The 24,698-nt window shown below is 42.9% G+C and overlaps 1 protein-coding gene across 2 annotated transcripts in view; it reads left to right on the top strand.

Annotated features, from left to right (window-relative positions):
- frem1a (Fras1 related extracellular matrix 1a) overlaps positions 1-24,698 on the top strand; it is a 410,320-nt gene that overhangs the window by 123,347 nt on the left and 262,275 nt on the right. For both annotated transcript variants that reach the window (XM_087996893.1, XM_043714338.2), the window contains exons 5-6: positions 3,275-3,450; positions 21,921-22,244. In XM_087996893.1, the coding sequence (XP_087853019.1) occupies positions 3,275-3,450; positions 21,921-22,244 (500 nt within the window). The remainder of the gene's footprint in view (positions 1-3,274; positions 3,451-21,920; positions 22,245-24,698) is intronic.

The raw sequence follows: 24,698 nt of genomic DNA, 5'->3' as shown, positions 1-24,698 counted from the left end.
TTTTCCAACTGGAGGTCTGTGACTGTAAGGGATCCATACAACAACCTCTGCTATTTGTGATATACATATAGAAATGACTTGAATCAATATATAGTAAATTTGCAGGTGATTCAAAGATCGGTGGAGTTGTTAATAGGGTAGAAGGTTGTCAAAGGATACAGAGGGATATAGATCAGTTGCAGATATGGGTGGAGAAATGGCAGAAGGAATCTAAACGGGGTAAGCGTGAGGTGCTGCACTTTGGGAGATCAGATATTAAGGAAAAGTATACAGTTCATAGCAGTACTCAGAACAGCATTGATGTACAGAGGGAGTTTAAAACCATAGCTCCTGAAAGTGACCATTTAAATAGATAGGGTGGTAAAGAAAGGGTATGGCATGCTTGCCTTTATTAGTCGGGGAATTGAGTACAACAGCCAGGATGTCATGTTGCAGCTTTATAAGGCTTTGGTTAGGCACACTTAGATTATATTATTCCATCCTGGCCGCCACATTATAGGAAGGATGTGGAAGCTTTGGAGAGGGTGCAGAAGAGGTTTACCACAATGCTGCCTGGATTAAAGGGCATGATTGCTAAGGCAAGGCTAGAAAAACTCAGATTATTCTCTCTGGAGAAGTGGATGCTGAAGGGTGACTTGATAGAAGTCTCTAAAATTGAGATGCATTGTTCAATGTCAGAAGTTTTTTCCCAGAGTTGAAATGTCTAAAACTAGGGGGCATGCATTAAAGATGAGAGGAGGAAAGTTCAAAGGAAATGTGAGGGGCAAGTTTTTTACACACAGTGGTAGGAGTCTGGAACGAGCTGCCAGGGGTGGGGGTGAAGACAGATACTATCAAGGCATTTAAGGGACTTTTAGATAAGCACATGAATATGTAAGGAATGGAGGGATATGGATCAAGGCGGAAGTGAGGACTGCAAATGCTGGAGATCAGAGACTAGATTAGAGTGGTGCTGGAAATGCACAGCAGGTCAGGCAGCATCCGAGGAGCAGGAAAATCAAATCATTCCTGAAGAAGGGCTTTTGCCTGAAACGTCGATTTTTCTTGCTCTTTGGATACTGCCTGACCTGCTGTGCTTTTCCAGCAACACTCTAATCTAGGATATAGATCAAGGGCAGGCAGAAGTGATTAGTTTAATTTGGTATCATGCAAGGAGCTTCGAAATCGACGTTTTGGGCAAAAGGAAGGGCTTTTGCCCGAAACGTCGATTTTAAAGCTCCTTGGATGCTGCCTGAACTGCTGTGCTCTTCCAGCACCACTAATCCAGAATCTGGTTTCCAGCATCTGCAGTCATTGTTTTTACCTAATTTGGTATCATGTTTGGCACAATATCGTGGGCTGTACTGTTCTATGTTCTAAGCAGTGTGTGCCATCTTGGAATGAAAATAGCATTTTGAGTACTGACTAAGGAGCTAGAGTTTGCACCCATAAGACCATAAGACATAGGAGTGGATGTAAGGCCATTCGGCCCATCGAGTCCACTACGCCATTCAATCATGGTTGATGGGCATTTCAAAGCTGAAAATGTGTTGCTGGAAAAGCGCAGCAGATCAGGCAGCATCCAAGGAACAGGAGAATCGACGTTTCGGGCATAAGCCCTTCTTCAGGCATTTCAACTCCACTTACCCGCATTCTCCCCGTAGCCCTTAATTCCTTGTGACATCAAGACTTTATCAATCTTGATAAATGCCTTGAAGACATTTAGCATCCCGGCCTCCACTGCACTCCGCGGCAATGAAATTCACAGGCCCACCACTCTCTGACTGAAGAAATGTCTCCCCATTTCTGTTCTGAATTTACCCCCTCTAATTCTAAGGCTGTGTCCATGGGTCTTAGTCTCCCTGCCTAACAGAATCAATTTCCTAGCGTCCACCCTCTCCAAGCCATGTATTATCTTGTAAGTTTCTATTAGATCTCCCCTTAATCTTATAAACTCTAATGAATCCAATCCCAGGATCCTCAGCTGTTCCTCGTATGTTAGACCTACCATTCCAGGGATCATCAGTGTGAATCTCCGCTGGACACGCTCCAGTGCCAGTATGTCCTCCCTGAGGTGTGGGGACCAAAACTGGACACAGTACTCCAAATGGGGCCTAACCAGAGTTTTATAAAGTCTCAGTAGCACAACGGTGCTTTTATATTCCAACCCTCTTGAGATAAACGACAACATTGAATTCGCTTTCTTAACCACGGACTCAATCTGCATGTTTACCTTTAGAGAATCCTCGATTAGCACTCCCAGATCCCTTTGTACTTTGGCTTTATGAATTTTCTCACCGTTTAGAAAGTAATCCATGCTTGTATTCTTTTTTCCAAAGTGCAAGACCTCGCATTTGCTCACATTGAATTCCATCAGTCATTTCCTGGACCACTCTCCCAAACTGTCTAGATCCTCCTGCAGCCTCCCCACTTCCTCAGTACTACCTGCCTGTCCACCTAACTTCGTATCATCGCCAAACTTTGCTAGAATGCCCCCAGTCCCTTCATCCAGATCATTAATATATAACATGAACAGCTGCGGCCCCAACACTGAACCCTGCGGGACACCACTTGTCACCGGCTGCCATTCAGAAAAAGAACCTTTTATCCCAACTCTCTGCCTTCTGTCAGACAGCCAATCCTCAATCCATACCAGTAGCTCACCTCAAACACCTCACCTTGCTCAGCAGCCTCCCGTGTGGCACCTTATCAAAGGCCTTTTGGAAGTCTAGATAGACCACATCCACTGGGTTTCCCTGGTCTGACCTACTTGTCACCTCTTCAAAGAATTCCAACAGGTTTGTCAGGCACAACCTCCCCTTACTAAATCTATGTTGACTTGTTCTAATCTGACCCTGCTCTTCCAAGAATTTAGAAACCTCATCCTTAATGATGGATTCTAGAAATTTACCAACAACCGAGGTTAGGCTAATTGGCCTATAATTTTCCATCTTTTGTCTTGATCCTTTCTTGAACAATGGGGTTACAACAGCGATCTTCCAATCATCCGGGACTTTCCCTGACTCCAGTGACTTTTGAAAGATCTCAACCAACGCCCCCGCTATTTCCTCAGCCACCTCTTTAACTTCACTGAATCTTTAACTTCACATCTTCTAAAACTGTGTTTTAGCAGCTATACCTGATAGTTATGCAACAATATTGTCAAACAAAGGATGTAGGCTCGATGAGTTTTTCAGAGTTGTTGAACAGGCAAGTTATGAAATTTGTAAGACTATTGTATTTTCCATTAGAATTAGGACAGTCATTTTAAAAGTGCTATCTTTGCTGTGTTCAGGCAAGGAGAAGTCAAGCCAGAATAATTTGAAGGACGTTCATGCTCTTGAAGTGAACTGTGAAGAGTTTCTGGTACTGGGTCTTCACTACCAACATCTCCGTCCCCCTTCTCCCGATGTCGACTATATCACCATTAGCTTGGAACTTGTCGACAGCAGAAGCAAAAATGTGCACAAGGTACATCGTTTAATTTTCTGCCAACTTACTAATCATGGTTTTTCTTCCTGAAGTGGCATTTCACAGGCAGAAAGATATTTGCAATTTGTTCTGAGTTATTACTTTGTTAATTATTTTACATGTATTGTCTGCTTCAGCAGCTTTCAATGTTCACTGACTTGTACCGGAAAAAAGTAAATAGTTTGAAGAGTCATTCCTTCTTGTAAAAGTATCAACTAAAACCTTTTTTTGTGTATAAATGCACAGTATCTGCATAATGTATAATAAAGTGTTATAAATATTGAAAAAGTAAGTCATTTTCCTTTGCGTTTCCCAGATTCATGGGATCTGGGTATAACTGGCTGGGCCAACATTTATAGCCCATCTCTAATAATCCTTTGAATTGAGTGGCTTGCTTGGACCATTTCAAAGGGTAGTTAAGAGTCAACCACATTGCTGTTGGCCTGGTGTAACAAGCAGGCCAGACTGGGTAAAAACAGAAGATTTCCTTCCTTGTAGGAGGGCATCAATGAATCAGATTTGTTTGCAACAATGCATGATTGCCATTAGGTAGATAGGCAGGAGGCAGAAGATTACAGTAAGCCAGGGAGCATCAGGAGGTGGAGAAGTCAACATTTTGGGTGTAATCCTTTTTCAGGACAGAGGGTGAGTGTGGGGGGAGCTGCAGATAAAGGGGGTGGGGAGTCCTAGATGGTGACGGGGGGATAGGTGAACAGTAGTGGAGGGTACGATTTGTTTGGTCAATGGGAGGAATGAATGTGGTTGGTAGCTAGAAGGAAGGGTTGATCAGAAGAATGGGAAGGAGAGGGAAGGGGCTGGGAAGTGAGTCAGATGATGGGAAGGCAAGTTATTTGAAATTGGAGAACTCCATGTTGAGTCCTCCTGACTGTGGGCTCAACAGGTGAGATGTGTCCAATTTGTGGTCTGATTCGTTGTGGCAATGGAGGAGGCCAAGATAGTCATGTCAGAAAGGTAGTGGGAAGGGGAATTAAAATGGGCAGTGACTGAAAGGTCAGGTCAGCCCCTATGGGCACGGCTGAGATACTCAGCGAAATGTGCCCTTAGATTATATTTGGTCTCCCTGATATAGAGAAGACCACATCGGGAGCATGGGATACAGTAAACTAGGTTGGAGGACAGGTAAGTGAACCTCTGTCTCACCTGGAAGGACTGTTTGGGGCCCGGAATGGAGGTAGAGGAGTTGTGTGCTGACAGGTTTTGTGTCTTTTCCAGTTGCAGGGGAAGGTACCTGGGGATCCAGGGGTGTTGAACGAGAATTAGAATTCCTACAATGTGGAAACAGGCCCTTCGGCCCAACAAGTTCATGCCTCTCTCCGAAGAGTATCCCACCCAGGCGCATTACCCTACATTTCCTCTGGCTAGTGCACCTAACCGATATATCCCTGAACACTGTGGACAATTTAGCATGGCAAATTCACCAAACCTGCACATCTTTGGACTGTGGGAGGAAACCGGAGCACCTGAAGGAAACCCATGCAGACACTTGGAGAATATGCAAACTCCATACAGACAGTTGCCCAAGGCTGGAATCGAATCTGGGTCCCTGGCGCTGTAAGGCAGCAGTGCTAACCACTGAGCCACTGTATCTCCCACTGGTGGGACCAAGGATTGGCAAAGGGAAATGTCCTTGCGGAAGGCAGAGAGGGGTGAGGAGGGAAAGGTTTTCTTGGTGGGGTGTAGTTGGAGTTGGCGAAAGTGTTTAATGATGATACGTTGGATGCAGAGTCTGTTGGGTTAGTAGATGAGGACAAGGGGTCCCTGTCTTTATTGTGTTAAGAGGGGGTGCGGTCTTAGAGCAGTGGAATGGGAAATGGAGGCAGTGTGGTGGAGGGCTCTGTCTGGATGACAGAGGGGGGAAAGCAGGTTGTCCAAAATTGGTGGACATCTTGGATGCTTGGGAGTGGAATGTCTCCATGTCTGAGTAGATGTATTGGAGGGGGAGGAATTGGGTGAATGGGATGGAGTTCTTGCAGGATACTGAGTGGGAGGAGGTGTAGTCCAGGTAGTTGTGAGAGTCTGTGGGTTTATAGTAAACGACCCTCTGGAGACTGTTGCTGGAGATGAAAATCGGGAGGTTTATGGGAAAGGCAGGTAAAATATTAATCATGAGACGGTGTGAAAAAAGGCAATGACATCATTAGGATAAAAGAACAGAAAATGATATACCACAGCAGTGTGGGTTGCATTTTGCTACTGAGACAGAAGATGTGATCCAATAGTTTGCATAACTGCTGAATCACAGTGTTCAGCAGTGAGCCAGATTGAGTTAATGGCTTAACAGCACTCGTACTCTGATCTAATATGATACAAATTTGATTAAATTTAGTGTAGTCCTGGAAAAGTATGAATGTGAACAACACCGATGACTTAAGCAGGTGAGAGAGGATAACCAGCAAAAGTAGAAAACAGCCGAATGATGGTTGTTTGGAAATTGCTAGAATCTGTGATTAATATTGGAGTGCTGAAAACCTTTGTTCAAATTTTCTTGCTTCTGGATAGTTGGAGACCAGATGTATACCGGAAGATATTCATCTATTATGCATTTTAAATGGAAGCATGAAATATGGATATCTCAGTTTAAGAGAATGTTGAGAAAGTAAGCCAAATAGATTTAGGTTAGATTACATTACAGTGTGGAAACAGGCCCTTTGGCCCAACAAGTCCACACTGACCCGCCGAAGCGCAACCCACCCATACCCCTACATTTACCCCTTACCTAACACTACGGGCAATTTAGCATGACCAATTCACCTGAGCTGCACATCTTTGGACTGTGGGAGGAAACCAGAGCACCTGGAGGAAACCCACACAGACATGGGGAGAATGTGCAAACTCCACACAGTCAGTCGCCTGAGGCGGGAATTGAACCCGGGTCTCTGGCGCTGTGAGGCAGCAGTGCTAACCACTGTGCCACCGTGCCGCCCACTAAAGGTATAGGTAAATGTGAGGTCATCTGTAAAAAAGCAGGATATTTTCTGAATGGGTCAGAGCTAAAAGCTGGAGATTGTGAGGGGTAGGAAGTGGGAGTGGGGGGTGGGGAGATAGTAGTGAGGGGTGGAGGTAGATCAGATACAGAGTTTAATAAAATGTGATGGGCAGTTACAGAAAATAATCCAAAAGTTTAATCTAACACTGGCATGACTGCAAATGGCTAGCAGTCAAACTTTGGTAATGAAAGTCCTGGTCAAAGATAGAGGATAATGTAATTGATTCTGTGAATAGTGTCTTGAATCTAAATAAAGCAAGCTACAATAGTATGAGGTGCAATATAATATATTAGGGAACATTAGCAAATCGGCAAAGACAAACATTTAACGAAAGAATAAAATGCAGCGTTATTCATTCCTCTCTGGCACAAAAAATAAAATAGGAAAAATGGCCCAACCATGGCTAACAAGGAAATTATAGATAGTGTTAGATCCAAGGAAGGGTATAGAAATTAGCCAAAAAAAGCAGCAGACCTGAAGATATGGAGCAGTATTTGTTTCAGCAAAGGAGGGCTAAAAGGATTGACTGAGAAGAGGGTGGTAGAGAATAAGCTTGTGGAGAAAACAGAAATAGGTTGTAAAAGCTTTGATAAGTATCTGAAGAGAAAAAGACTAAAGACAAATTTAGGTTGCTTACAATCAGAAGTAGGGTTAGTTGTAACGATGAACAAGGAGATGTTAGATAAATTAAATGCATGCATAGAAGGTAGAACAGTACAGCAGAGTACAGGCCCTTTGGCCCACGATGTTGTGCTGAGCATTTATCTTAATCTAAGATCAACATAACCTACACATCCCTCAATTTACTGCTGTCCATGTGCTTATCAAGCAGTCATTAAAATGTCCTTAATGTCGCTGACTCTACTACCACTGCTGGCAGTGCATTCCACCTACCCACCACTCTCTGCATAAAGAACCTACCTCTGACATCTCCCCTAAATCTTCCTCCAGTCATCTTAAAATTATGACCCTTCATGACAACCATTTCTGCCCTTGGGAAAAGTCTGTGGCTATCTAATCTATCTATGCCTGTTCTTACCTTGTACACCTCTATCACGTCACCTTTCTTCCTCCTTTGCTCCCATGTGAAAAGTTCTAGCTCACTCAACCTCCCTTCATACGACAAGCCCTCCAATCCAGGCAGCATCCTGTTAAATCTCCTCTACACCCTCTCTAAAGCATCTACATCTTCTTATAATGAGGTGAGCAGAACTGGACACAATATTTCCAGGGTGTAGGTTTGCTCGCTGAGTTGTAGGTTTGATATCCAGACATTTCATTACCTGGCTAGGTAACCTCAGTGGCGACCTCCAAGTGAAGCGAAGCTGTTGTCTCCTGCTTTCTATTTATATGTTTGTCCTGGATGGGGTTCCTGGGGTTTGTGGTGATGTCATTTCCTGTTCACTTTCTGAGTGGTTGATAGATGGTATCTAGATCTATGTGTTTATGGCGTTGTGATTGGAGTGCCAGGCCTCTAGGAATTCTCTGGCATGTCTTTGCTTAGCCTGTCCCAGGATAGATGCGTTGTCCAGTTGAAATGGTGATTTTTTTTCATCCATGTGTAGACCCTCTCTCCCTCGTAGCCCTACACATGGATGAAAAAAAACACTATTTCAACTGGGACAACTCAATCCCCCATTACTGAAAGTCAAAACACCTTACACCTTCTTAACAACCTCATTAACTTGGATGGTGACTTTGAAAGTCTATGTGCGTGGACCCCAAGATCTCACTGTTCTTCCACACCACCAAGTATCCTGTCTTTAACCCTGTAATCAACATTCAAGTTAATCTTCCATAATGAATCACTTCACATTTATCCAGGTTGAACTCCATCTGCCACTTTTCAGCCCAGCTCTGTATCCTGCCAATGTCTTGTTGTAGCTTGCAACAACCCTCACCACTATCTACAACATCACTGACCTTCATGTCATTGGCAAACTTACTAACCCACACTTCTACTTCTTCATCCAAGTCATTTATAAAAACTACAAAGAGCAGATGCCCAAGAACAGATCCTTGCAGGATACCACTGACCTCTAGGTGGAATATTTTCCATTCACTACCACACGTTGTCTTCTATCGGCTAGCCAATTCTGTATCCAGAGAGCCAAATTTCCCTGTATCCCATACCTTCTAACTTTCTGAAGCCACCTACCATGAGGAGCCTTATCAAATGCCTTACTGAAATCCATACATACCACATCCACTGTTCAACCTTTGTAAACTTGTCTTGTCACATCCTCAAAGAACTCAATAAGGCTTGTGAGGCATAACTTGCCTCTCACAAAGCCATGCTGACTAGCTTTAATCAAACTATGTTTTTGCAAATAGTCATAAATCCTACCTCTCAGAATCCTTTCTACTACCTTGCTTACCACAAACTTAAGACTGACTGGCCTGTAATTCCCAGGGAATTCCCTATTCCCTTTCTTGAACAGAGGAACAACATGCGTCTCCCTCCAATCATTCGGTAATACTCCCTTGGAGAGTGAGGATGCAAAACTATCGCCAGAGGGGCAGCAATCTCATTCCTCACTTCCTGTAGTAACCTTGGATATATCTGGTTTGGCCATGGATAAGTATCTCATCTGTTAGAATAACTGTTCCAGTTAACCTGAAATATAACTTTTTAAAAAAGTTTTGTGATTTACATATGAAAAACGTGAAACTAACATGGTCATTCTAACAGATGAGAGACTTAACAAACAATCAAGGTATTTTTCAATATATAATTTCAGTTACATCACACTGTAAACCTTTGCTATAAATTCTGTGTCTTACATTGTGTACTCCACAACCACCTGATAAAGGAGCAGCGCTCCGAAAGCTAGTGCTTCCAATTAAATCTGTTGGACTATAACCTGGTGTTGTGTGATTTTTAACTTTGTACACCCCAGTCCAACACTGGAATCTCCAAATCATATACCTTTCATGATTTTGTAGACCTCAATCAGGTCCCCCCTCAATCTCCTTTTTTCTAATGAAAACAATCCTAACCTACTCAACCTCTCTTCATAGCTAGCACCTTCCATACCAGGCAACATCCTTGTAAACCTTCTCTGCACTCTCTCCAAAGCGTCCACATCCTTTTGGGAATGTGGTGAGCAGAACTATACACAGAATTCTAAATGCTGCCGAACCAATGTCTTGTATAATTTTAACATGACCTGCCAGCTCTTACACTCAATACCCTGCCTGTTGAAGGCAAGCATAGCCTTCTTGACCACTCTACCCACCTGTGCAGCAACCTTCAGGGTACAATGGACCTGAACTCCCAGATCTCTCTGCTCATCAACTTTTCCCAAGCCTCTTCCATTTACTGGATAATTTGCTCTAGAATTAGACTTCCCAAAATGCATCACTTCCCATTTACCTGGATTGAACTCCATCTGCCACTTCTCCGTCCAAATCTCCAGTCTTTCTATATTCTCCTGTATTCTCTGACGGTCCCCTATGCTTTCTGTTACTCTACCAACCTTCGTGTCATCTGCAAACTTACTGATCAGACCAACAATGCCCTCTTCCAGATCATTTATGTATAGCACAAACAAATGTAGCTCCAGCACTGATCCCCGTGGAACACCACTGGTCAGCTTTCTCCATTTTGAGAAACTCCCTTCAATACTACTCTGTCTCCTGTTGCTCAATCAGTTCTTTATCCACCTAGCTAGAACACCCTGCACACCATGTGACTTCACTTTCTCCATTAGTTTACCATGGGGAACCTTTTCAAACACCTTACTAAAGTCCATGTATATGACACCTACAGCCCTTCCTTCATCTATTAACTTGTTCATTTCCTCAAAGAACTCTAAGTTGGTAAGACATGATCGCCCCCGCACAAAACCATGTTGCCTATCACTGATAAGCCCATTCTTTTCTAAATATAAATAGATTTATCCCTCAGTACCTTCTCCAGTACCTTTTCCCACTATTGACGTCAGGCTCACTGATATGTAGTTACCTGGAACATTCCTACTACCCTTCTTGTACAGGGAGACAACATGAACAATCCTCCAGTTCTCCAGTACCTCACCTGTGTTTAAGGATGCCACAAAGATAGCTGTCAGGGCCCCAGTTATTTCCTCTCTTGCCTCCCTCAGCAACCTGGGATTGATCCCATCCGGTCCTGAGGATTTGACCAACTTAAATACCTCTGGCCTACCCAACACATCTTCCCTACTTATGTCAGAGTAATCAAACTTCTGTCTCTAATCTTAACATTCATTATGTCCCTCTCCTCAGTGAATACTGATGCAAAATAATCATTCAAAACCTCACCCATTTTCTCAGGTATGACACAGTCTTCCTTCCTTATCCTTTAGTGGACCTTTCGCTAGTTACCTGCTTGCTTCTTGTATAAGAATATAAGGCTTTAGGATTCTCCTTAATTCTGCTCACTAAAGCTATTTCATGACACCTTTTAGCCCGCTTGATTCCTCATTTAAGACTGCTCTTACTTTTCCGATATTCCTCCAAGCCCTGTTCTGTTCTTAGCTAACTGGACCTGATGTCCGCTTATCTTTTCCACTTGGCTGGTCATACGATTTCTCCTGTCATCCATGGTTCACAAATCTTGCCTTTCCTAATCTTTGCTTTCAATGGGACATGCTTATCCTGCACTATCTTTAACTTATCTTCGAAAGCCTCCACATATCAAATGTGGACTTTCCTTCAAATTGTTGTGTCCATCCTCATTTCCCAACTCCTGCTTAATTTTGATATAATTGGCCTTGGCCCAGTTTAGAACTCATCCCTTAGGACCACTCTCATCTTTGTCTATGAGTATTCTAAAACTTACAGAATTGTGGTCACTGTTGCCAAAGAAATCCCCCACTGCAACTTCCACCACCTGGCCTGGCTCATTCCCCAACACCAGGTCCAAACTGGCCTCTTCCCTCGTCGGACTATTGACATAATGCTCGAGAAAACTCTCCTGGACACTTCTTACAAATTCTGCCCCATCCAGACCTCTGACACTAAGTGGATCCCAGTCATGTTGGGAAAATTAAAATCTCCCATCACCATCACCATGTTGCCTCTACATCTTTCCATATTCTGTTTACCTATTTGTTCTTCTACCTCACGCTCACTGTTGGGAGGCCTGTAATACAGCCCCAACAATATAACTGCACCCTTCTTATTTCTCAGCTCCACCTATAATACCTCACTACTCAAGACCTCTATAGTGTCCTCCTTCAGTATAGCCATGATATCATCCCTGACCAGCAATGCAACTCCTCCCCCGCTTTTACTTTCCTCACTGTCCTGTCTGAAATGTCTATATCCTGGAACATTTAGTTGCCAATCATGTCCTTCCTTCAACCAAGTCTCTGTGATTGCAATAACATCATACTGCCAGGCACCAATTCAAGCCCTAAATTCATCTGTCTTATCCACTATTTTCCTCGCATTAAAGTGGCCACTTCAGGCCATTGTTCTTTTGTGTTAATCTGCTCTGGATTCTGGGTAATCCAAGATGGAGGACAGGAAAAATTTCTGGCTGTAACAGCTGTTCCTTTTTTGAGGTATTTCAGGAGGTGATTTCCTTGAATTGCAGGAGCAGCAATTACTGTTTTATATGTTGTTGCATTGTTTTGGAACTTTGGGAAAAAAAGTCAAAACGACAGCAGTTTTAAAAGGGAGATGAACAGACAAAGGAAGCACATGGTGAGGTCATTGCAAGAGAGAGAGAGAGAGAGAGAGAACGAACGAACCTGCACAGTTACTGCCTTTGATGCTTGAATTCATGTATCGCTGGACATTGGAGTACATCTGGGAAAATTATCAAACAGTGAAATTCACAACTGATCTTGGAGGAACCGTTGGGCGAAGTTCACAGCACAGAATCAGATAAGTTAATCATTGTTTTAAGTCTGGCCAAGAGAAAGGCTGCAGTAGTGAGTGTAGTGGATTCTTTCTTGATTATATGTTTTTTGAGATATGTCTCTTGATAAACCTTAAAATATAAGCCATAACTATTAATTTAACATGAGGCAGTGTTTGTAGAGGAATAAGACGGTGTTATTTTCTGGGTCTGTAGATTGTGAAGGAGCAAAAATGGCCTTTAATAGAGTGAGATGTACTTCTTGCCAGATGTGGGAGTTTAAAGAGAGTTTAAGGGTTACTGCGGATTATATCTGCCATAAATGCTGCTGTCTGCGAATCTTATCAGATCAAATGGAGAGACAGTTAGAAGCAATGAGGAATTTGCAACAGCAACAGTATGTGATGGATGGCAGTTATAGGAAGGGGGGCAAGTCTTAGATACAGTCACATAGATGGGTTAACTCATCTATGCGACTGAGGTAAGAGAGGCAACTAGTGCAGGAGTCTTTTGTGGATATACCCATTTCAAACATATGTGCTGTTTTCGAAAAGGTAGGGGGTGATGGATTCTCAGGGGAACGTAGCACGAACAGCCAAGTTTCTGGCTCCAATGCAACGAGGGGTATGTTGGGTACCAAGAGATCAATTGTGTTCAGAGATTCTCTAGTTCGAGGTACAGACAGACGTTTCTGTGGCCAGCAGTGAAAAAGCAGAATGGTGTGTGGCTTCCCTGGTGCCAGGATCAAGTATGTCTCAGAGAGGGTGCAGAATGTTCTCACAGGGGAGAGAGGCCAACAAGAGGTCATTGTCCACAACGGAACCAATGACATAGGAAGGGAAAAGGTTGAGATTCTGAAGTGAGATTACAGAGAGTTAGGCAGGAATTTAAAAAGGTCCTTGAGAGTAGTAATATCTGGATTACTCCTGGTGCTACGAACTAGGGAGGGCAAAAATAGGAGGATAGAGTAGATGAATGCATGGCTGAGGAGCTGATGTATGGGGCAAGGATTCACATTTTTGGATCATTGGAATCTCTTTTGTGGTAGATATGACCTGTACAAGAAGGACGGATTGCACCTAAATTGGAAGGGGACTAATATACTGGCAGAGAGATTTGCTAGAGCTGCTCGGGAGGATTTAGACTAATAATATGGGGAAGTGGGTCCCACGGAGATGGTGAGGAAAGAGATCAATCTGAGACTGGTACAGTTGAGAACCGAAGTCAGTCAAACAGTCATGGCAGGCAGGGACAAGGTAAGACAAATATGTTAAACTGCATTTATTTCAATGCAAGGGGCCTAACAGGGAAGGCAGATGAACTCAGGGCATGGTTAGAAACATGGGACTGGGATATCATAGCAATTACTGAAACATGGCTCAGGGATGGGCAGGACTGGCAGCTTAATGTTCAAGGATACAAATGCTACAGGAAGGATAGAAAGGAGGCAAGAGAGGAGGGGGAGTGACATATTTGACATGGAATAGCATTACAGCTGTACTGAGGGAGGATATTCCCAGAAATACATCCAAGGAAGTTATTTGGGTGGAACTGAGAAATGTGAAAGGGATGATCACCTCATTAGGATTGTATTATAGACTCCCTAATAGTCAGAGTGAAATTGAGAAACAAACTTGTAAGGAGATCTCAGCTATCTGTAAGAAAAATAGGGTGGTTATGGTAGGGGATTTTAACTTTCCAAACATAGACTGGGACTGCCATAGTGTTAAGGGTTTAGATGGAGAGGAAGTTGTTAAGTATGTACAAGCCAATTTTCTGATTCACTATGTGGATGTACCTACTAGAGAAATGTCAAGTTTTGCACCACTCTTGGGAAGTAAGGCAGGGCTGGTGACTGAGGTGTCAGTGGGGGAGCACTTTGGGACCAGCGACCATAATTCTATTAGATGTAAAATAATGATGGAAAAGGATAGAACAGATCTAAAAGCTGAAGTTCTAAATTGGAGAAAGGCCAATTTTGATGGTATTAGGTAAGAATTTTCAAAAGCTGATTGGGGGCAAATGTTCTTAGGTAAAGGGACGGCTGGAAAATGGGAAGCATTCAGAAATGAGATAACAAGACTCCAGAGAAAGTATATTCCTGTTAGGGTGAAAGGAAAGGCTGGTAGGTATAGGGAATGCTGGATGACTAAAGAAATTGAGGGTTTGGTTAAGAAAAAGAATGAAGCAAATGTAAGGTATAGACAGGATAGATCGAGTGAATCCTTAGAGTATAAATGAGGTAGGAGTATACTTAAGAGGGAAATCAGGAGAGCAAAAAGGGGACATGAGATAGCTTTGGCAAATAGAATTAAGGAGAATCCTAAGAGTTTTTACAAATACTTTAATAACAAAAGGGTAACTAGGGAGAGAATAGAGCCCCTCAAAGATCAGCAAGACGGCCTTTGTGTGGAGCTGCAGAAAACGGGAGAGATACTAAATGAATATTTTGCATCAGTATTTACTGTGGAAAAGGATATGGAAGACGTAGACTGTAGGGAAATAGATAGTGACATCTTGCAAAATGTCCATGTTACAGAGGAGGATGTGCTGGATGTCTTGAAATGCATAAAGGTGGATAAATCCCTAGGACCTGATGGGGTGTATCCGAGAACTCTGTGGGAAGCTAGAGAAGTGATTGCTGGGTCTCTTGCTGATATATTTGTATCATCAATAGTCACAGGTGAGGTGCTGGAAGACTGGGGGTTGGCTAACGTGGTGCCACTGTTTAAGAAGTGTGGTAAGGACAAGCTAGGGAACTAAAGACCAGTGAGCCTGATGTCGGTGGTGGGCAAGTTGTTGGAGGGAATCCTGAGGAACAGGATGTACATGTATTTGGAAAGGCAAGGACTGATTAGGGATAGTCAACATGGTTTTGTGCATGGGAAATCATGTCTCTCAAACTCGCTTGAGTTTTTTGAGGAAGTAACAAAGAGGATTGATGAGGACAGAGCGGTAGATGTGATCTATGTGGACTTCAGTAAGGCGTTCGACAAGGTTCCCCATGGGAGACTGATTAGCAAGGTTAGATCTCGTGGAATACAGGGAGAACTAGCCATTTGGATACAGAACTGGCTCAAAGGTAGAAGACAGAGGGCGGTGGTGGAGGATTGTTTTTCAGACTGGAGGCCTGTGACCAGTGGAGTGCCACAAGAATTTGTGCTGGATCCTCTACTTTTTGTCATTTACATAAATGATTTCGATGTGAGCATAAGAGGTACAGTCAGTAAGTTTGCGGATGACACCAAAATTGGAGGTGTAGTGGACAGCGAAAAGGGTTGCCTCAGATTACAACAGGATCTTGACCAGATGGGCCAGTGTGCTGAGAAGTGGCAGATGGAGTTTAATTCAGATAAACATGAGAAGCTGCATTTTGGGATAGCAAATCTTAGCAGGACTTATACACTTAATGGTAAGGCCCTAGGGAGTGTTGCTGAACAAAGAGACCTTGAAGTGCAGGTTCATAACTCCTTGAAAGTGGAATCGCAGGATAAGGAAGAAGGCGTTTGGTATGCTTTCCTGTATTGAGTACAGGAGTTGGGAGGTCATGTTGTGGCTGTACAAGATTTTGGTTAGGCCGCGGTTGGAATACTGCATGCAATTCTGGTCTCCTTCCTATCGGAAAGATGTTGTGAAACTTGAAAAGGTTCAGAAAAGGTTTACAAAGATGTTGCCAGGTTGAAGGATTTGAGCTATAGGGAGAGGCTGAACAGGCTGGGGCTGTTTTCCTTGGAGCATCGGAGGCTGAGGGGTGACCTTATAGAGGTTTACAAAGTTATAAGGGGGCATGGATAGGGTAAATAGGCAAAGTCTTTTCCCTGAGGTCAGGGAGTCCAGAACTAGAGGGCATAGGTTTAGGGTGAGAGGGGAAAAGTACAAAAGAGACCTATGGGGCAACTTTTTCATGCAGAGGGTGGTACGTGTATGGATGAGCTGCCAGAGGAAATGGTGGAGGCTGGTACAATTGCAATATTTAAGAGGCATTTGGATGGGCATATGAATAGGAAGGGTTTGGAGGGATATGGGCCGGGTGCTGGCAGGTGGGACTGGATTAGGTTGGGATATCTGGTCGGCATGGATGGGTTGGACTGAGGGGTCTGTTTCCATGCTGTAGATCTCTATGACTCTATGACTCTGCCTACTCTTCTCCTTATTAATGCTACCTTCATGATTCTTACAGTCTCCAGTCTCCACCTCGCTGTCTACTTGTCTTCCCTTCTGGTTCCCAGCCTCCTGCCACATTAGTTTAAAACCTCCCCAACAGCAGTAGCAAATCTCCCCCAAGGACATTATTTCCAGTTTGGTCCAGGTGTAGACCATCCAATTTGTAATAATCACACCTTCTCCAGAACCGATCCCAATGTCCAACAAATCTGAACCCCTCCCTCCTACACCATACCTCAAGCCACATGTTCATCCTGAGATCACTACCCTTTGAGGTCCTCCTTTTTAACTTTTCGCCTAGCTCCCTGAGTTCTGCTTTCAGGACCTCATGTTTTTTTACTAATATCGTTGGTGCCTATATGCACCAAGACAACTGGCTGTTCACCATCCCCTCTTAGAATGCTCTGCAGTCAATCAGTGCAGATTGACCCTGCCACCTGGGAGGCAATATACCATCCGGGAGTCCCATTTTCAGCCTATCTACGCCCCTTACAATGGAATCCCCTATGGCTATGGTCCTACTAGTCTTTTTCCCACCTTTCTGAACAGCAGTGCCCTCCACATGATCTTGGCAACTGCTGCCCTCCCCTGGTGAGCCATCTCCCCCAACAATATCCAAACGGTATACCTGCTTTGGAGGGAGATGACCGCAGGGGACACCTGCACTGCCTTCCTAAATGTTTTCTGCCATTTGGCCACCCATTCACTGTCTCCCTCAGCAATTTTAACCTGCGGTAGGACCAGTTCACTAAACATGCTATCTAGGACCACCTCAACATCGCGGATGCTCCATAATGAGTCCATCTGCAGCTTCAGAGCCGTCATGCCATCAAACAAGAGCTGCAACTGGATACACTTGCAAGTGTAACAGTCAGGAACGTCACACTCGTTCTTAAGCTCCACATCAAGCAAGAGGCACATGCCATGGGTCTGAGGACCCCTGCCATTGTAAGCTTTAGCTTTATATCAACTAACTAAAACCAAACAATGCACTTTAATATATGAAAAAAAGAGAAAAAATAAATACCCACCTTACAGAGTCTTTTTCTTCCGGTTAGATGAGGGGGCAGGGAGGAGAAACGGGAGGAATACACATGTAGTATCTCTGGTTTAGCTGCTGCCCAAATATATACTAAGTCCTTACCTTCCCGGCAGCTTCCTCGTCTCCACGTCACCTCCGCTCTGTCTCCCACTGCTCCCAGACAGAGTATGGAGAATTGGTTGGCAAACAGGAAACGAAGAGTGGGAATATTTTTTTTTCTCTGAGAGGCAGGCAGTGACTTATGGGGCACTGAAGGGTTCAGTGCTTGGTTCCTGGTTATTCATAATATATGTCAATGACTTAGATGAAAGAACTAAACATGATATTTCCAAGTTTGCAGATGACACAAAGATGGCTGGGTGAGTGAACTATGGGGAGGATGGAGAGGTGCTTCAATGTGGTTTGAACAAGTTGAGTGAGTGAACAGATGCATGACAAATGCAGTGTAATGTGCAGAAATACTAGGCTATCCACTTTGGTCACAAAAGTGGAAAGGCTGATTATTATCTGAATGGTGCTAGATTGAGAAAGGGAGAAGTGCAACGAGACCTGGATGTCCTTTTACACCTTCACTGAAAGTGAACATGCAGGTACAGCAGGGAGTGAAGAAAGCAAAGGAAATGTTGGTTTTCATATCATGAGGGTTCCGCGTTAAGGAACAGAGCTGTCTTGCTGCAGTTGTACAAAGCTTTGGTGAGAGGAATAGAGGTGTGTAATTTTGAAATCCTTACTTGTAGGTTTGCGCACTGAGTTAGAAGGTTCATTTTCAGACGTTTCATTACCATACTAGGTAACATCTTCAGTAAGCCTCTGGATGAAGCATTGGCGGTGTAGCCTACTTTCTATTTGTGTTTGGGTTTCCTTGGGTTGGTGATGTCATTTCCTGTGGTGACATAATTTCCTATGGTGATGTCATTTCATGTTCTTTTTCTCAGGGAATGGTAAATGGGATCCAAGCCAATGTGTTTGTTGATAGAGTTCCGTTTGGTATGCCATGCTTCTAGGAATTCTGGTGCGTGTCTCTGTTTGGCATGTTCTAGGATGGATGTGTTGTCCCAGTCGAAGTGGTGTCCTTCCTCATCTGTATGTCAGGATATTAGTAAGAGTGGGTCATGTATTTTTGTGGCTAGTTTTGATGTTCATGTCTCCTGGTGGCCAGTTTTCTGCCTGTTTGTCTAATGTAGTGGCTGTTGCAGTTCTTGCAAGATATTTTGTAAATGACATTAGTTTTGCTTGTTGTCTGTATCAAGTCTTTCAAGTTCATTAGCTGCTGTTTTAGTGTGTTGGTGGGTTTGTGGACTACCATGATGTTAAGACATCTGAGTAGTCTGGCAGTCATTTGTGAGATGTCTTTGATGCAGGGGAGAGTAGCTCGGGTTTCTGGATGTGTTTTGTCGACTTGTTTAGGTTTGTTGCTGAGAAATCAGTGGACTGTGTTCATTGTGTACCTGTTCTTTTTGAATACAATGTATTGATGATTTTCCTCTTTGCACAGTTCCTCTGTGCTGCAGTGTGTGGTGGCTTGTAGAAATAATGTTCTATTGCAGCTTCGTTTATGGGTGTTGGGATGATTGCTTCCGTGTTCAGTATTTGGTCAATATGTGTTGTTTTCCTGCAGACACTGGTTTGAAGTTCCCCATTGGCTGTTCTTTCTATTGCGACATCTAGGAATGGCAGTTTGTTGTTGTTTTCCTCCTCTTTAGTGAATTTTATGTCAGTAAGGGTATTTTTGATAGCCTTGAAGGTTTCCTCTAATTTGATCATTTTAGTGATGACAAAGGTGTCATCCACGTAGTGGGCCCAAAGTTTGGGTTGGATGGTTGGCAGAGCTGTTTGTTCGGGTCTCTGCATTACTGCCTCTGCTAATAACCCTGATATTGGAGATCCCATGGGTGTTCCGTTGGTTGTCTGTAGGTTTTGTTGTTGAAGGTGAAGTGGGTGGTAAGGCATAGGACCACTAGGTTGATGATATTGTCCTTGCTGATAAAGTTGATGGTATTTGTTGAATGTGTCTTTGGTTTGTCTAATAATGTCGTCTAATAATGTTGATGTTTATGGATGTGAACAGGGCTGTTACGTCAAAGGAGACCATTATTTCATCCTCTTCTATCTTGGTGTCTTTGATAATCTTCAGGAATTCTTGGATGGAGTGGATGGAGTGATGTGAGTCTTCCACTAAGTGTTTTAGTCTTTAGTGTAGCTCCTTGGCAAATCTGTAGGTTGGTGTTCCAGGTAGCGAGACTATGGGTCTGAGGGGGGCTCCTGGTTTGTAAATTTTGGGTAATCTGTAGAAGTGTGGTGTGTCCAACCTAGATTCTGAAGGGAGAAAATAGAGAGTTGGGCAGGATTTTAAAAAGGAGGTCCTCAGGGTTAGTAATATCTGGATTACTGCTGGTGCTGCGAGTTAGTGAGGGTGGGAATAGGAGGATAGATCAGATGAATGCATGGCTGAGGAGCTGGTATATGGGAGAAGGATTCATATTTTTAGAATGCGGATTTGTGGGCTATCATGATGCTAAGGGGTCGGAGTAGTCTGGCAGTCATTTCTGAGATGTCTTTGATGTAGGGGAGAGTGGCTAAGGTTTCTGGACGTGTTGGCTCTGGACATTCTGGTTATGGAGAGAGAACAAACGTACGTTCACCAGACTGATTTCTGGCATGGATGGAATGACAATAGTGAGAAAATGGATCGGTTAGGATGCTTGTTCCTGCCCCCAACCCAGCCACAAAAGCCCAAGAAAAGAGACAGCACAACATGGATGAAGAGGCTCAGACACCTGGTCTTACACTGGCAGCCTGCAAGAACTGCCATTGCGTGTGACTTGAAGGCCAGTACAGAATTGTTATCAATATGCAGTGTGTTATTTGTCTGATTGGTTGTACTTAGATCAATTTTGGCCTTTTTGGCTACTCTTTAAAGAGCAATGTCGCAGATAAATGCTGCTCCAGCAAACTAAGTTAAGGATGTCAGTGGAATCAGCATGCTTACCTAGATACTGTCTAAATTACCTTGCCTGCCAGACAGCTTCCTGTCTGAGTGGCATGGTGACTCACTGGTTAGCATGTCTGCCTCACAGTAGTAGGGACCTGGGTTTGGCTCCAACCTTGGGCGACTGTGAGGATTGCACATTCCCCTTGTCTGCATGGGTTTCCTCTGGGTGCTCTGGTTTCCTTCAGCAGTCCATAGATGTGCGGGTGAGTTAAATTGGTCATGCTAAATTGCCAATAGTGTCCAGGAATGTGCAGGTTAGGTGGATTAGCCAAAGGAAATGCATGGTTACAGGGATGAGATGGGGCAGGTCTGGGTGAGATGTTCTTCAAATGGATGGTGTGGATTCAATGGGCCGAATGACCTGCTTCCACATGGTAAGGATTCTATGATTCTGTCACTGTGGAAATACATGGAGGGTTTTAGCTCCAAATGATTAGAGCCCTGACAGCAGCCTCTGCCCCATTTCCTCATAATCTTGAAGACTCAGAGAGACTGTTACAGCTGCCAGCCAGCCTACCTAGTCTTTGTGTAGGCATATGACCTACTCCTCCAATCTTCCACTCAGGAGACAAAAACACTCTGCAGCAAATCCAGGACATCAAATATCTGAATAATTCATTACATATACTTAAGGCTGAGGTTAACAAATTTTTAATCAGTAAGGGCATCGAGGGTTTGGTGAAAAGGCAGAAAAGTAGAGTTGAGGTTTACCAGATAAGCTATGATCTCATTGTCTGGCATCTTTACCCGTCTAGCCGACAAATAACTCCAGACTCACAGGACTGGGGTTGACTCTTTACTGACCTTGGGGAAATTAGTGGTAGGCAGTAAATGCTAACCTAGCCAGTGACACCACATCCCATGAAATAGTAAAAACGAAACTCCTGATCATTGTTGTGTTATATCCTCAGCTTTGTTTTTCTTATATTATACACCATGTTTTTAAATTGAAATGTCCACTGCAATCTTAGATACATTGTCTGTCTTTGAATGAGAATAAATGTGCAAATCTGAAGCAAGAATTTAAGGTCATAGAATCCCTACTGTGTGGAAACAGGCCATTTGGCCCATCCACCCTCTGAACAGCATTCCACCCAGACCTACCATCTACTCTATCCTTCTAACCCTGCATTCCCCATAGCTAACCCAACTAGCCTACACATCCCTGGACACTAATTTTAGCAAGGCCAATCCACCTAACCTGCACATCTCCTCATGCAGACATGGGGAGAATGTGCAAACTACACACAGAGAGTCGTCCTGAGGGTGGAAGCAAACCCGGGTCCCTGACTTAACCACTGAGCCACCGTGCCATCCTGTTGTGCAAAAAATTGTGTAAGAGAATGTTGATTTGCCCTTACATCTCATGAGTTAATGAAAATGTAGCTCTTAGTCCGAATGATGCTGTTACAAATTCCTTCATTTTTCTTTCAGAGAGAGAATGCCTGGATTCCAGTCAGAATCAGGAATGCGTTTCCCAATTTGTCTCCAAAAGCAAGTTTTATTGCAATGTACATCCTGGAAGTGGATCAATTCATTCTGACCCCCATAACCACACACACTCTGGATGGTGAAGACAGCGAGAGCCCCAAAACTCAACTTGTCTTCAATGTCACCAAGCCACCTCTACAAGGTTTTATTACCCATTTATCTGACCACACCAAGCCAATCACATCTTTCACCTGGATTGATCTAAATGAGATGCTCATTGCATTTCAACCTCCAAATAACAGCCACACTGAAAGGAGGAACTATGAGGTATGTAAAGCAATAGGATTTTTTGGCTCAGAGTTAGAACAGAGATTGAAGAAAGAACATGTACTTTCAATAACAAACCCTGTGAATCTCAATCTCTTTAAAATTAACAACATTAATTATGAAGTCAGTTTAAGAACAGGAGTGATTGTCCTGAGGTTAAGTCCCAGACCCACACCTGAATCAGTTCTGTACTTTGTTGTGTATCTTCAATTAGAACAAAATAAATCTCTTATAATGTAATTATTTTATTATTATATGTACATTATCTTATATGTAATTCTGCTGGGATTTTGGCTTTGAGACTGGAATCAGGAGTTGGGAATTTTCCAGACTCCATGTCCCTGCCTCTGCCTTCGGAGTGTTGCTCACCATATTAGCATCTTGATGTTACATCAGGGAAAAGAGATAGTGGGCCCAGAAGGTTAGAATGCCAACTTCATTTAGTGGGAGAGTGATATGAAATGTCGTTATACCTTTTGACCCTTACCTCTTACACCCCAACCATTCCCCCAAACCATCTATGTCCATGTTTCCGGCAAATCCCATCAACCAAATTACACAATATATATATATAAAACCAATAACGCATATTATGTTATGGACCAGGCCAGACCTCTTACAACATTTCAAGAAGGTAACCCAGACTCTCACTTTGCTACTTGATTTTAAGCAAGTGTATCCTGTATATTCCATGAGAGAATCAGCTGGTCAGACTACTTAGTTTGAAGCAAAACAGAATTTATTGACAAAATTACTGAATGACACACCAAGAATAGAAAACAGAATACTGAATAACTTATCCTATCCAAAAACCCCAACAGACTATCCCAACTTAATGATGCTGTTCCAAAATGCTTGTAATAATTCCCATAAGCACCCCTTAGCACAATCACAAGTTTTTACAGGAATGCAGTCAGAGAGAGAGAGAGAGAGTTCAGCAGCCTTTGTTCTCACACACACACACACACAGCTGCATTCAAACCAGACCAGAGAATAGCCGAACTGAGAAATGGCCACTCCCTCTTAATTAACAACTGTTTTTCTTTAACTTCTGTCTGAGAGGCAGTATCTGTTAGCTGTAAACAAATTGGCCCTGAAATCCATCCAACCTCAGACATTTCCGAACCTGTGTCATTACTACCTCTCTGAAAAAGAAACCCAAGGACAACCTAACCTTGTTAAAAGAACAGCTTCATCACAATTATAACACTGACAAATCCTTGCAATGTTTATACAATGAACAAAATCCCTTTGAGACATATTAACCTTTTTCTATTCTCATAAATTGTTCAAATCAAATAGAGGCAATGGAAGACCATTCAAGAAACCTTTAATCCACTTAATACTGCTTTGTCTTCAATTATCCAGATAGTGTTACGTTTGGCTGCCTTTCCATTCCTCCTCATTCTGTGATTGAGTTTTATAGTATTCCCTCAATAATTCACCTGTATTTCCTGTCAATAAATGTTTCTAATCTACCTAGATCAGATCCCTTTCCAACTCAGTGAATTTCATCCAGCTGAGTGTTAGCACTATAGAAGTAGTCCATACAGGAAACTCCTCTGTATTGTTTTAAAAGGGTGAAGGAAATTTCTTCGTCAGTTTATTTGTGGGTGCACAGACTCCCGAGGAAGTGTTGGGTTTCCAGAACCAAGTTTCATGCTGGCAGGTGTCCATTCAGCTGGAAGGTACCCACATATTTGAGACTCCTTGATTCTTGTGTATTTTTGGGGTCAAGCTCCCTCCTTCCTACCCTTTCCATAACTACTGTTACAGTCTGCAGTAACCTAATTAAAGTCCGCTATTATCACAAGTATTTGGTCTTTGTACCTGTCTCCCTCTCTCATTTTCTTCTAAACTTGTTTATTTGTGTTTTTCTCATTAGTTGCTGAAAGACAGAATGAGGCTAGTAGAGCGATTTTACTTGTACCAAACCAGATCAAACCAAATACGTTCTGTATTTTACTCCTCCAAAATATTCTCTCTCCATAGCATTCTATTAATATGTATTGATACATTAATACATATTTTCTCCAAAATTAATTTTTTCATTTCCTTCTTTGTTTCATTCTAATTCTTTCCTTAGCACTTTATTACTGTTTAAAAGAAAATCAAAACAAATTAAATTAATTCACCAGTCCCATGTGCACCTTACCTTTTCAAGAATTTAGTTTTAAGAACATCATGTGCTGTGTGTGTCCAACGTTGCAACTCTGCCTGAAGTTATCCTGCAATGGGTTTGCAAGTGATATATGCACAAGTCAGTTGATTTCTGTAGTAGCTGCTTCATAACTTATAACGTATTTTACAGTATTAAATAAACTAGTGCACAGAATTAATCAAGTCCTCCATGAATGCCTGATTAACAGACCATTATTAATAACATGAACCCCCACCCCCATCCAGTAGACCTTCAGGAATTCAGGCATTCATTTTGGATGACTGAGTTGTTGT

This window comes from Chiloscyllium plagiosum, unplaced genomic scaffold (genome assembly GCF_037043375.1).
Source record: "Chiloscyllium plagiosum isolate Xiang-an unplaced genomic scaffold, Cpla_swu_hap1 HiC_scaffold_2, whole genome shotgun sequence".
NCBI classification, from domain to species: Eukaryota; Metazoa; Chordata; class Chondrichthyes; order Orectolobiformes; family Hemiscylliidae; genus Chiloscyllium; species Chiloscyllium plagiosum.
Note: the sequence above shows the minus strand (reverse complement) of the source record. Positions and strands in the feature narration are given on the sequence as shown.